At 41.0% G+C, this 13,849-nt stretch overlaps 1 protein-coding gene across 6 annotated transcripts in view; it reads left to right on the top strand.

Annotated features, from left to right (window-relative positions):
- The window catches only part of LOC111977888 (ataxin-2-like protein), a 65,711-nt gene that overhangs the window by 16,752 nt on the left and 35,110 nt on the right, over nucleotides 1-13,849 (top strand). For all 6 annotated transcript variants that reach the window (XM_024007661.2, XM_024007659.2, XM_024007664.2 and 3 more), the window contains exons 3-5: nucleotides 10,087-10,126; nucleotides 10,442-10,498; nucleotides 10,767-10,838. In XM_024007661.2, coding sequence (XP_023863429.1) covers nucleotides 10,087-10,126; nucleotides 10,442-10,498; nucleotides 10,767-10,838 — 169 coding nt within the window. The remainder of the gene's footprint in view (nucleotides 1-10,086; nucleotides 10,127-10,441; nucleotides 10,499-10,766; nucleotides 10,839-13,849) is intronic.

Here is a 13,849-nt window from a genome sequence, read left to right on the forward strand (position 1 = left end):
ATGCACACCCGTTACTGGAAGATCGACCCTCGGCGCTTGCTGGACTTTCTTGGGCGCCTGAAGCTCTTTCACAACAATTGAACCACTCTCCTTGAAGTTCTTGATGATCCGACAAATTGTTGATTTAGGTGCAATCTTACTGGCAGCAATATCCTTGCCTGTGAAGCCCTTTTGTGCAAAGCAATGATGACGGCATGTGTTTCCTTGCAGGTAACCATGGTTGACAGAGGAAGAACAATGATTCCAAGCACCACCTCCTTTTGAAGGCTTCCAGTCTGCTATTCAGACTCAATCAGCATGACAGAGTGATTCCCAGCCTTGTCCCGTCCAACACTCACACCTGTGTTAACGAGAGAATCACTGACATGATGTCAGCTGGTCCTTTTGTGGCAGGGCTGAAATGCAGTGGAAATGTTTTTTGGGGATTCAGTTCATTTGCATGGCAAAGAGGGACTTTGCAATTCATCTGATCACTATTTCATAACATTCTGGAGTATATGCAAATTGCCATCATACAAACTGAGGCAGCAGACTTTGTGAAAATGTATATTTGTATCATTCTCAAAACTTTTGGCCATGACTGTACAGTAGAAAAGCTAAAGTATGCCATGAAGGCTTTCTTTGAGAAAAGGAGTGTAAGAGGTTACGTTTTTTTCTCGGCATGAAGATATTTCAACAAGTCCAGGCAATAACTGGGCTTCACTGATAACTCAAGCTTGATTGCCAAGTTTCTAAACTATAGCAAACCATCTTTGGTATAGAGCTCCGTAATATTTGAATAGAAAGTGTGATCATATCATTAGGATATTTTAGCAAGACGTCCTAAACGTTTAGGTCAGTTGTATGCTGCTTTGCGATCTATTAAAAGCAAGGTTACATTAAATAGGCGCAATATTTTTTACTGATGCATTTGGCAATATTCAACTCATATGCACAACACATATGAACAAAAGCATTCACTGTGAAAGTTGATATACCTAGGCCATTCAAATATAGGCTAATGCATATTCTGGGGTGATAATTACATAACCAACATTTTCTAGTAATACTGGTCTCGTGGGAATAAGGTTTAGCCTAATTGTCTAAGAAAATTGAGGAGAGAGAAAATCCCAACGTAATTAGGTCTATAATCAATATTGTATCTGTTAAATGTGCCTGGCTTTATAAATCATTTGTACACAGTACCAGTCAAAAGTTTGGACACACCTACTCATTCAAGGCTTTTTTCTTTATTTTTACTATTTTCTACATTGTAGAATAATAGTGAAGACATCAACACTATGAAATAACACATATGGAATCATGTAGTAAGCAAAAAAGTGTTTAAAGAAATTAAAATATATTTGAGATTCTTTAAAGTAGCCATCGTTTGCCTTGATGACAGCTTTGCACACTCTTGGCATTCTCATCCAGGTTTATGAGGAATGCTTTTCCAACAATCTTGAAGGAGTTCCCACATATGCAGAGCACTTGTTGKCTGCTTTTCCTTCACTCTGCGGTCCAACTCATCCCAAACCATCTCAATTGCCTTAAGGTTAGGTGATTGTGGAGGCCAGGTCATCTGATGCAGCACTCCATCACTCTCCTTAGTCAAATAACCCTTACACAGCCTGGAGGTGTGTTTTGGGTCATTGTCCTGTTCAAAAACAAATGATAGTCSCACTAAGCGCAAACCAGATGGGATGGCGGATCGCTGCAGAATGCTGTGGTAGCCATGCTGGTTAAGTATGCCTTGAATTCTAAATAAATCACTGACAGTCTCACCAGGAAAGCACCATCACACCTCTTCCTCCATGCTTCATGGTGGGAACCACACATGCAGAAATCATCCGTTCASCTACTCTGCRTCTCACAAAGACACGGCGGTTGGAATCAAATATCTCAAATTTGGACTCATCAGACCAAAGGACAGATTTCCACCGGTCTAATGTCCATTGCTCGTATTACTTGGCCCAAGCAAGTCTCTTCTTATTGGTGTCCTTTAGTAGTGGTTTCTTTGCAGCAATTCGACCATGAAGGCCTGACTCACGCAGTCTTCTCTGAACTTTTGATGTCTGTTACTTGAACTCTGTGAAGTATTTATTTGATTTGAGGTGCAGTTATCTGAGGTGCAGTTAAGTCTAATGAATTTATCCTCCGTAGCAGAGGTAACTCTGGGTCTTCCTTTCCTGTGGCGGTCCTCATGAGAGCCAGTTTAATCATAGCGCTTGATGGTTTTTGCGACTGCACTTGAAGAAACTTTCAAAGTACTTGACATTTTCAGGATTGACTGACCTTCTTAAAGTAATATTGGACTGTAATTTATCTTTGCTTATTTGAGCTGTTCTTGCCATAATATGGACTTGGTCTTTTACCAATCGGCTATCTTCTGTATACCACCCCTATCTTGTCACACACACAACTCGAAATTGCAAACGCATTAAGACGAAACAGAAATCACACCAAAATAAACAAGGCACACCTGTTAATTGAAATGGTGATACCTCATGAATGCTGAGGTTGAGAAATGCCAATAGTGTGTAAAGCTGTCATCAACGCAAAGGGGCGCTACTTTGAAGAATCTCAAATAAAACAATCATGTTTGTAGACACTTTTTGGTTAGCATACCTTTGGATATGATTATCATGCGTCTATTTTCTACAGTAAGAAATTAATAACCTTCAATATGTGTGCAACTTGTTAACTGTATATCTACAAAATGTAGACGGTCGCATTCTGTTCCTTAAACAAACAATTCAAAAAAAATAAAAAAAATAAAAATAAAAAAAAGAAACCTGAATGAATTAAAAATTGCATTGATGTAATCATAACAACAATGAACGATGCTTAAAACCCTGAAGAAAATAGATCCGACGATTGTGAGCGATCCGTGACTTCCACATTTTGTTACTTACGCCTTATTTCTAAAATGGATTAAATTGTTTTTTCCATCGTGTCAATCTACACACATACCCATAATGACAAGTAAAAAATACAAGGCGCGGTCCGTGGCACGTCTGGTTTTATTAAATCTAGTAGTAGGCTATAGCCATGTGTGGATGTAGAAGCACTGGGAAGATATCTTTACAATAAAATGTACAGTTGAAGTCAGAAGTTACATACACTTAGGGAGCTCATTAAAAACCTGTGTTTCACACCACTCCACAAATTTTCTTGTAACAAACTATAGTTTTGGCAGTTGGTTAGGACATCTACTTGTGCATGACACAAGTAATTTTTCCAACAATTGGTTACAGACAATTATCTCACTTATAATTCACTCTATCACAATTCCAGTGGGTCAGAAGTTTTATACACTAAGTTGACTGTGCCTTTAACAGCTTGGAACCTTCCAGAAAATGATGTCATGGCTTTAGAAGCTTCTATAGGCTAATTGACATCATTTGAGTCAATTGAAGGTGTAGCTGTGGATGTAGTTTCAAGGCCTACCTTCAAACTCAGTGCACTTCTTTGCTTGACATCATGAGAAAATCAAAAGAAATCAGCCAAGACCTCAAAAAAATTGTAAGGCCTCCACAAGTCTGGTTCATCCTTGGGGAAGCAATTTCCAATTGCCTGAAGGTACTACGTTCATCTGTTCAAACAATAGTACGCAAGTATAAACACCATGGGACCACGCAAGTGTCATACCGCTCAGGAAAGGAGACGCGTTCTGCTCCTAGAGATAAACGTATTTGTGATGCGAAAGTGCAAATAAATCCCAGAACAGCAAAGACTTTGTGAAGATGCTGGAGGGAAACAGGTACAAAAGTATTCTATTATCCACAGTAAAATGATCCTATATCGACATAACGTGAAAGGCCACTCACAAGGAAGAAGCCACGCTCCAAAATGCCATAAAAAAGCCAGACTACGGTTTGCAACTGCACATTGGACAAAGATCGTACTTTTGGAGAAGTCCTCTGGTCTGATGAAACAAAATAGAACTGTTTGGCCATAATGACCATGTTATGTTTGGAGGAAAAGGGGAGGCTTGCAAGCCGAAGAACACCATTCCCAACCGTGAAGCACGGCCCGGTGGCAGCATCATGTGTGCGGGGTGCTTGCTGCAGGAGGGACTGGTGCACTTCACAAAATAGATGGCGTCATGAGGATGGAAAATTGTGGGTATATTGAAGCAACATCTCAAGACATCAGTCAGGAAGTTCAAGCTTGGTCACAAATGGGTCTTCCAAATGGACAATGACCCCAAGAATACTTCTAAAGTTGTGGAAAAATGGCTTAAGGACAACAAAGTCAAGGTATTGGAGTGGCCATCACAAAGCCTTGACCTCAATCCTATAGAAAACTTGTGGGCAGAACTGAAAAAGCGTGTGCGAGCAAGGAGGCCTACAAACCTGACTCAGTTACACCAGCTCTGTCAGGAGGAATGGGCCAAAATTCACTCCATTTATTGTGGGAAACATGTGGAAGTCTACCTGAAACGTTTGACCCAAGTTAACAATTTAAAGGCAATGCTACCAAATACTAATTTAGTGTATGTAAATTTCTGACCCACTGGGAATGTGATGAAAGACATAAAATCTGAAATAAATCATTCTCTCTCCTATTATTCTGACATTTCACATTCTTAAAATAAAGTGGTGATCCTAACTGACCTAAAACAGGGAATTTTTACTAGGATTAAATGTCAGGAATTGTGAAACTCAGTTTAAATGTATTTGGCTAAGGTGTATGTAAAYTTCCGACTTCAACTGTAGGTCTGGTGTTAGAACCAGTAAAGGCCGCTTTACCTCTCTTGGGTAGCGGAATTACTTCGGCTTCCCGCCAGGCCTGATGACAAACACTTTCCTCTAGACTCAGATTATGGCCACTCCTATCTGTCATATCTTTAGAGTCAGCTACCATCCTCAGTAGCTTTCTATCTAAGTTGTCAATGCCAGGAGATTTGTCATTTATTGATCGATTACAAAAAAAAATCCACTTCTCCCAGATTAACTTTAYAAAATTCAAACTTGCAATTCTTTTCTTTCATTATTCGTTTTTTTATGCATAAATATGATGGCTCACTTCGTTGTTGGCATCATATTAAAGTAATCGTTAAAARAATTGGCAACATCAAATGGTTTTGTGATGAATAAGAAGGAGTTGAGGGATGCCTGTATCTTTGTAGTGACTAGGTATATTGATACACCATCCAAAGTGTAATTAACTTCACCATGCTCAAAGGGATATTCAATGTCAGCTTTTTTTATTTATTCAATGTGTGCTTTTTTAACAATTGTACCAATCTACCAATAGGTGCTCTTCTTTGCGATTCATTGGAAAGCCTCCCTGGTCTTTATGGTTGAATCTGTGTTCATTGCTCGACTGAGGGACCTTAAAGATTAATTGTATATGTGGGGTACAGAGAAGATGTAGTCATTCAAAAATCCATGGAACTTATGTAACCTGTTAAACATTTTTACTCCCAAAGTTATTTAGGCTTGCTATAAGAAAGGAGTTGAATACTTGTTGACTCAAGACACTACTACTATAATTTGTAAAAAATTCTMAAAACATAATTCCGCTTTGACATTATGGGGTATTGTGTGCGTTTAGGCCAGTGACACAACAAACTGTGGAAAAAGTTGAAGGGTGAGAATACTTTCTGAAGGCACTTAATATCAATACAATACACACTTGTTCAGTTTACTTCCTTAGGTACGAGTTAAAGATGTGTATATCTGTGGCAGTGGATAAGAAGTWTGCAAAAGTGTTTTTGCTAAACCACCACAAGGGGTGGCTGGCTGAATGAATTTAATTTTGTCTCAAAGTATATCTAAAACTGTTTGTCTCAAAGTATATCTAAAACAAGTTCACAACCTATGCAGTAATGCACAGTTCGTAAGCGTCACATTTGTATTCAGTAGATTCACTAGTGCTTTACAACATTCAAAAGTCATGTATAGAAACACTTAATGGCAATAAGAGCTTCCTATGACAAGCACATGCTAGCTGTTCTTTACTAAAATATTTTCTTCCTGAAACCATATTGTAAGTTACACTGTTATACAATAGAAAATGTATTGGCTAGCTATATATTTAAACTGAAAATAGCATGCGCTGATGACTGAAAACATCCATGCAGGAAAATGCTTGCAACACTGGTTTTAGTCATGCAGATGTTCTAATTTAGCTAGCTAGCTAGCAAACAATCTTATCATGAATGCAAGCTAGCACTTGGCCTGAATGATAAGGCTGTGCCAACTGTCTTGCTTTTTGCAGATTGCATATTTCAGAAAACTAACTATATAAATAAGCCCACTAATATAATAGGCCTAGACAGTAAGTGTTTGTATCAAGGATGATTTCAGTGTTTGCACATAAGTAACAGATTGCTAGGCTAACTACCTTGCTGGCTAGATAGAGCTAGCTAGCAAGAAAATGTTAACTACTGTAATTAAATAAAATTTTATTTGTCACATGCAACGAATACCGTGAAATGCTTACATACAAGCCCTTAACCAACAATGCCGTTAAGAAATATTTACTAAATAAACTAAAGTGAAAAAGAAAAGTATCACAAAAGTAATCTGGATGGCCATTTGATTAATTGATCAGCAGTCTTATGGCTTGTGGGTAGAAGCTGTTAATTAAGGAGCCTTTTGGACCTAGACTTGGCACTCCGGTACCACTTGCCGTGCGGTAGCAGAGAGAAYAGTCTATGATTTGGGTGACTGGAGTCTTTGACAATTTTKGGGGTTTTCCTCTGACACCGCCTAGTATATAGGTCTTGGATGGCAGRAAGCTTGGTGTACTGAGCCGTACACCCTACCCTCCGTAGTGCCTTACATTCGGTTGCCGAGCAGGTGCCATACCAGGCAGTGATGCAACCGGTCAGGCTGCTCTCGATGGTGTAGCTGTAGAACTTTTTGAGGATCTGGGGACCCATGCCAAATCTTTTTTGAGGGAAAAAAGGTGTTGCCGTGCCCTCTTCACAACTTTTCATGGTGTGTTTGGACCATGATAGATTGTTGATGTGGACACCAAGGCACTTGACTCTCGACCTGTTCCACTATAGCCCTGTCGATGTGAATGGGGGAGTGTTCGGCCCTCTTTTTCCTGTAGTCCACAATCATCTCCCTTTGTCTTGCTCACGTTGAGGGAGAGGTTGTTATCCTGGCACCACACGGCCAGGTCTCTGACCTCCTCCCTATAGGCTGTCTCATCGTTGTCGGTGATCAGGTCTTCCACCGTTGTCGTCAGCAAACTTAATGATGGTGTTGGAGCCGTGCTTGGCCACACAGTCGTGGGTGAACAGGGAGTACAAGAGGGGACTAAGTATGCACCCCTGAGGGGCCCCCGTGTTGAGGATCAGCGTGGCAGATGTGTTGTTGYCTACCCATACCACCTGGTGGTGTTCTGTCAGGAAGTCCAGGATCCAGTTGCAGAGGGAGGTGTTCAGTCCCAGGGTCCTTAGCTTAGTGATGAGCATTTTGGGCACTATGATGTGGAACACTGAGCTGTTGTCAATGAACAGCATTCAAACATGGGCGTTCCTTTTGTCCAGGTGGGAAAGGGCAGTGTGGAGTGCAATTGAGATTGGGTCATCTGTGGATTTGTTGGGGCAGTATGCAAATTGGGGTGGGTCTAGGGTTTCCGGGATAATGGTGTTGATGTAAGCCATGACCAGCCTTTCAAAGCTACCGACGTGAGTGCTATGGGGCGGTAGTCATTTAGGCAGGTAACCTTTGCTTTCATGGGCACAGGGACTATGGTGGTCTGCTTGAATGGAGACTCATGTATTACAGACTCAGTCAGGGAGAGGTTGAAAATGTCAGTGAAAACACTTGCCAGTTGGTTGGCGCATGCTCCAAGTACACGTCCTGGTAATCCGTCTGGCCCCGCAACCTTGTGAATGTTGGCCTGTTTTTAAAGGTCTTGCTCACATCAGCTATGGAGAGCGTGATCACACAGTTGTCCGGAACAGCTGGTGCTCTCATGCATGCTTCAGTGTTGCTTGCCTTGAAGCGAGCATAAAAGGCATTTAGCCCGTCTGGTGTCGGTGGGCAGCTCGTGGCTGGGTTTCCCTTCGTAGTCCGTAATAGTTTGCAAGCACTGCCACATCCGACGAGCGTCTGAGCCGGTGTAGTAGGATTCAGTCTTAGTCCTGTATTGACGCTTTGCCTGTTTGATGGTTCGTCTGAGGGCATAGTGGGATTTCTTATGTGTACAGATTAGTGTCCCGCTTCATGAAAGTGGCAGCTCTAGCCTTTAGCTCGGTGCGGATGTTGCCTTTAATTCATTGCTTCTGGTTGGAATATGTACGTATGGTCACTGTGGGGACGTCGTCGTCGATGCACTTATTGATGAAGCCGATGACCGGTGTTATACTCCTCAATGCCATTGGATGAATCCTGGAACATATTCCAGTCTGTGCTAGCAAAACAGTCMTGTAGCTTAGCATCTGCTTCATCTGACAACTTTTTTATTGATCTAGTCACTGGTTCTTCCTGCTTTAGTTTTTGCTTGTAAGCAGCAATCAGGAAGAGAGAATTATGGTCAGTTTTGCCAAATGGAGGGCGAGGGAGAGCTTTGTACACGTCTTTGTGTGTGGAGTAAAGGTGGTCTAGAGGTTTTTTTYATTAGCTTGTGCGGTTTTAGTGCCAGCGTCAGTTTGTTGTGGTAAATAGAGGGCTACGAAAAATATGCATTAAAACGTTTGGTAAATAGTGTGGTCTCTCAGCTTATCATGAGGTACTCTACCACAGTCGAGCAATTCCTTGAGACTACCTTAATATTAGACATGGCGCACCCGCTGTTATTGACAAATAGACACACACCCCCACCCCTCGTCGGACGTAGCTGTCCTGTTCTGCCGATGCATGGAAAACYCAGCCAGCCACGACTCTGTGAAACTAAAGATATTACAGTTTTTAATGTCCCGTTGGTAGGATAGTCTCGAACGGCGCTCATCCAGTTTATTCTCCAGTGATTGCACAATGTCCAATAGAACGGATGGTAGTGGCAGGTTACCCACTCGCCGACGAATTCTCACAAGGCATCCTGATCTGCGCCCCCTGTATTTCCTTATTTTCTTAGTACGGGAGCAACATTATATCATTTGCATCAGGCTCATGAAAGAAAACATCTTACTTCAGTTCGAGGTGCGTAATCGCTGATCTGATAACCAGAAGCTATTTTCGGTTAAAAGAGAAGGTTGCATCAACACTATGTACAAAATACTTTTGATTATTTACTTATTCAAATACGCTGGCTGTTGCAAGCTACTCACCGTCAAACCACCATGCCCACTCTCTCACATCGGGACTTCCTAGCTATATGATGTTCAATGAGTAGCACGTAGAGCGCCCTCAGACAATCATTGATTTTCTTTCTTAAATGACCACAAATAAGCAGATGTATGCATTTGTTCAATCTATGTTTATAATATCTGCGCTTTATGTGTAGAATAAAGACCGATTTTATAAATATTTCWGTGAAAAACTAATATCAGCCCAAAATTTTGGTCAGGCTCTACTTACCATCTCATAATGACTTGCTATCTCACAGCTCCTAGTCAGATTTTATTTTGGGGGTGGCGSGAACGGTCCTCCATACATACTAGCCAATCCGAGTATGAGCAAATAATAAGGCGGGAGAATATGGGATATTGATCGTTCTGCCAACCGCTCACTGTGTTTCAGAGGAGGATGTTGACTCTAAGCGGGGTTTTTTTTGTGGCGCGAAATAAAGAATTTTTAACTAATGACTTTTTGCTAACAAAGCAAGAGATTAGTCATAAATTCATTCACAGAGATTGTCAGACGAAAAGGTATACAAAGTTATCTTGCTATTTTCCAATGATGTCACGCTAGGTTTGTAAGGAAATGAGTTATCTCATGTTAGCTGATTGGTTTAGTCACCAAACCTCTGCTTTGTATTGTTCTACATCCACAGTTTTGTCAAGTGCATATTACAGCTATCTACACTTTGTAGGAGTACATTTAGAAATGTGACTTTCTTAATTTTGTGGTTTGCTATGACATTAGCACACCTAATGCAATCTGTATAGTAGGACCAGCCTTTTATATAGTGAAAGGACTATTGCATTTTTGTTCAATGTCAAATCTGTTCTAACCCCATTGTACTCTTCCCCCCCAGGAGTCGAACCTCTATGAAGCCACCTTTCCTGTCCTCTCCTGTGAGTATGACTCAAAGGTTGTAGAACAACAAAACCAAAACTCCATAGAACTATGTAATTATTACCCCCTGGATTTGTTTTGAAATTACATCCCCGTTCAGTACATTTTAATGTTGTTTTCAGTTTTTTATGCCAGTTAAGAAATAGGCACGCAACTAACATCTGTTCTCCGTTTGAAAGCAGTGTGTATTTTTTGTCGATATTTGAAGATCACATATATTGTYATCGATTTCTGAAACGTCGGCCATGCTGCACAAAGCTGCAGTCTAATGAATGGAGTTTCTTTCAAGGTGAATGTTCTGGTCCCTTTCCTAGGTGTTTGAGGGCGTCTACAACAATGCCAGAATGATACATTTCCTCACAGCTGTGGTGGTGAGTCATTTTTAACACTGGTCAGTTTTTTGTTGTTGTCTGTTTTAGTCCTGAGACATGGCTGTAGAATTCAATGGCGTCTACAGCCATTTCTCAGGGCTATGTCTGCACGGACATTTAGCATCTTGTTATATCGAACCATAATGTTGTCGAGATGGCTCATCATAGAGTGTGTTTGWTAGTATTTTCTTCAATCTCCTGCTCCTTCTCTCATTCTCCTGCCTACATACCTCCCTCCATGCCCCTCTCTTTTTTGCGTCCTTTACAGGGCTCCACCTGTGACGTAAGAGTGAAGAACGGCAACGTGTACGAGGGCATCTTCAAGACCCTCGGCTCACGGGTAAGTACATGAAAGTGTCTAAGATCCAAACCACACTCTGTAGTTCTTGACCAGGGACCAGGGTTTGTGTTCGCGGCTCTGATGTCTCTACTAGTCCTTACGGTCTAAAGAAGGTTGTCTTCCCTCAAGGGCTGACCCCATTTAGTCGACTGGTCAATTGTTTGGTAGATAGGCTGTTGGTCGACTAAGATTATTTTAGTTGAGCAATCGCAAATAGATTTACAGATGTATTTTTTTCACGACAAATGAGACACCTTTCCGATTCAGGCCTGTYTTAGTGGACTAATCCATTGCGGAGGCCGCGGGGATGGGACGGTCCAAGACGGGGAGTGTGGCTAAGATGCACGGCTCTCTTCCGCCACTTTGTGCGCATTCGTTGTTTAATAACTTCACTGTGTAAATTGTTTGCCCTTTGATTGTTAGTGTCTATCAATTCCCCATTACCTATACAGTATCACCAGTAGTAGCCTACATTTACCATTAATTCCCATCATTTCTAATCTACAATGTTTGTTTGGTTACAGTAATTTCTGTTAATGCATTTAATATATAATTATGACAGTCGTTTACCGTTCTCATTGTCTGAGTGGACCTGTTCATTTCAGAGCTCGTAACCTATGCTACACGTGTGTGAAACAGATTTTGGTTTATGTCATTCCATTTATGAGTTTTGTCAATTTATTTGTGTTTTGTTAGGAGTGCTCCTGTCAATGTTGAGTAATATAATAGTAGGCCTAGGCTACCTGGCCTGTGCGCAAATCTAGGCCTATAAATGTGCCCATTTRGGGATGTCTGATTAGTATTTYTGATTGTCTTARCTCACCACCACTAATGAGCTGTGGAGSATCTCTAAGTAATTTTTWATTCACCTCAAAGAGCAGGTAAAGGAAGTCTTTTCTTATTTTATATATTTTTTTCAAACAAGGAAGTCTGTTTTTAGAATACTTTGAGATTTGACAATGGTTCCTCAATGTATAAAAAAARAAATTCWGCTCTTTCCCTTTCGATAACCACTCGGCATGAAAGGGAAAAATGTAATCCTCTGATCCAGTGGAAACCTCATAAAATACCTGATTACTTCTTATYCCTTGSACAAATATACTACAGCTGTGTMTGTCCCGAGCTCACTGGCGCRGGAAACTCTGATGGCCCAGAATATCCCAGAAATTCTCWMAAATTTTGTGCACAATTTTTTTTACATCCCTGTTAGTGAGCATTTCTCCTTTGCCAAGATAATCCATCCACYTGACAGGTGTGGCATATCAAGAAGCTGATTAAACAGCATGATCATTACACAGGTGCACCTTGTGCTGGGGACAATAAAAGGGCACTTTAAAATGTGCAGTTTTGTCACACAACACAATGCCACAGATCGTCTCCAGTTTTGAGAGAGCATGCAATTGGCATGCTAACTGCAAGAATGTTCACCAGAGCTGTTGCCAGAGAATTGAATGTTAATTTCTCTACCATAAGCCGTCTCCAACGTCATTTTGGAGTATTTGGCTGTGCGTCCAACTGGCCACACAACCGCAGACCACGTGTAAGGCCTGTTGGCGTGTAAGTCCTGTGGGCGAGCGGTTTGCTGATGTAAACGTTGTGAACAGAGTGCCCCATGGTGGCTGTGCGATTATGGTATGGGTAGGCATAAACTACGGACAACAAACACAATTGCATTTTATCGATGGCAATTTGAATGCATAGAGAACGTGAGGAGATCCCCAGGCCCATTGTCGTGCCATTCAGCCGCCGCTATCACCTATTTTTTCATCATGATAATGCATAGCCCCATGTCGCAAGGATCTGTACATAATTCCTTGAAGCTGAAAATGTCCCAGTTCTTCCATTGCCTGCATATACTCACTTGGGATGCTCTGGATCGACATGTATGACATCGTGTTCCAGTTTCCGCCAATATCCAGCAACTTCGCACAGCCATTGAAGAGGAGTGGGACAACATTCCACAGACCACAATCAAAAGCCTGATCAACTCTATGCGAAGGAGATGTCGCGCTGCATGAGGCAAATGGTGGTCACTGGTTTTCTGATCCAAGGTATCTACGACTGACAGCTGCATATCTGTATTCCCAGTCATGTGAAAGCCATAGAATATGGCCTAATTCATTTTCAATTGACTGATTTCCTTATGAACTATAAATCAGTAAAATCTTTTAAATTGTTGCATATTGCGATCTGGGATCTGTTATTTCAGCTCATGAAACATGGGATCAACACATTTATTTATATATATACATTTATTTATATACTGTATATATATACACACCAACACACACAGTACCAGTCAAGTTTAGACACACCTACAGTTGAAGTTGGAAATTTACATACACTTAGGTTGGAGTCATTAAAACTCATTTTTCAACCAATCCACAAATTTCTTGTTAACAAACTATAGTTTTGGCAAGTCAGTTAGGACATCTACTTTGTGCATGACACAAGTAATTTTTCCAACAATTGTTTACAGACAGATTATCTCACTTATAATTCACTGTATCACAATTCCAGTGGGTCAGAAGTTTACATACACTAAGTTGACTGTGCCTTTTAAACAGCGTGGAAAATTCCAGAAAATTATGTCATGGCTTTAGAAGCTTCTGATAGGCTAATTGACATTATTTGAGTCAATTGGAGGTGTACCTGTGGATGTATGTCAAGGCCTACCTTAAAAGTCAGTGCCATGGGGAAATCAGCCAAGACCTCAGAAATCAAATTGTAGACCTCTGCAAGTCTGGTTCATCCTTGGGAGCAATTCTCAAATGCCTAAAGGTACATTTACATTTTACATTTAAGTCATTTAGCAGACGCTCTTATCCAGAGCGACTTACAAATTGGTGCATTCACCTTATGATATCCAGTGGAACAACCACTTTACAATAGTGCATCTAACTCTTTTAAGGGGGAGGGGGGGGTTAGAAGGATTACTTTATCCTATCCTAGGTATTCCTTAAAGAGGTGGGGTTTCAGGTGTCTCCGGAAGGTGGTGATTGACTCCGCTG

This window comes from Salvelinus sp. IW2-2015, linkage group LG18, assembly GCF_002910315.2.
Source record: "Salvelinus sp. IW2-2015 linkage group LG18, ASM291031v2, whole genome shotgun sequence".
NCBI lineage: Eukaryota > Metazoa > Chordata > Actinopteri > Salmoniformes > Salmonidae > Salvelinus > Salvelinus sp. IW2-2015.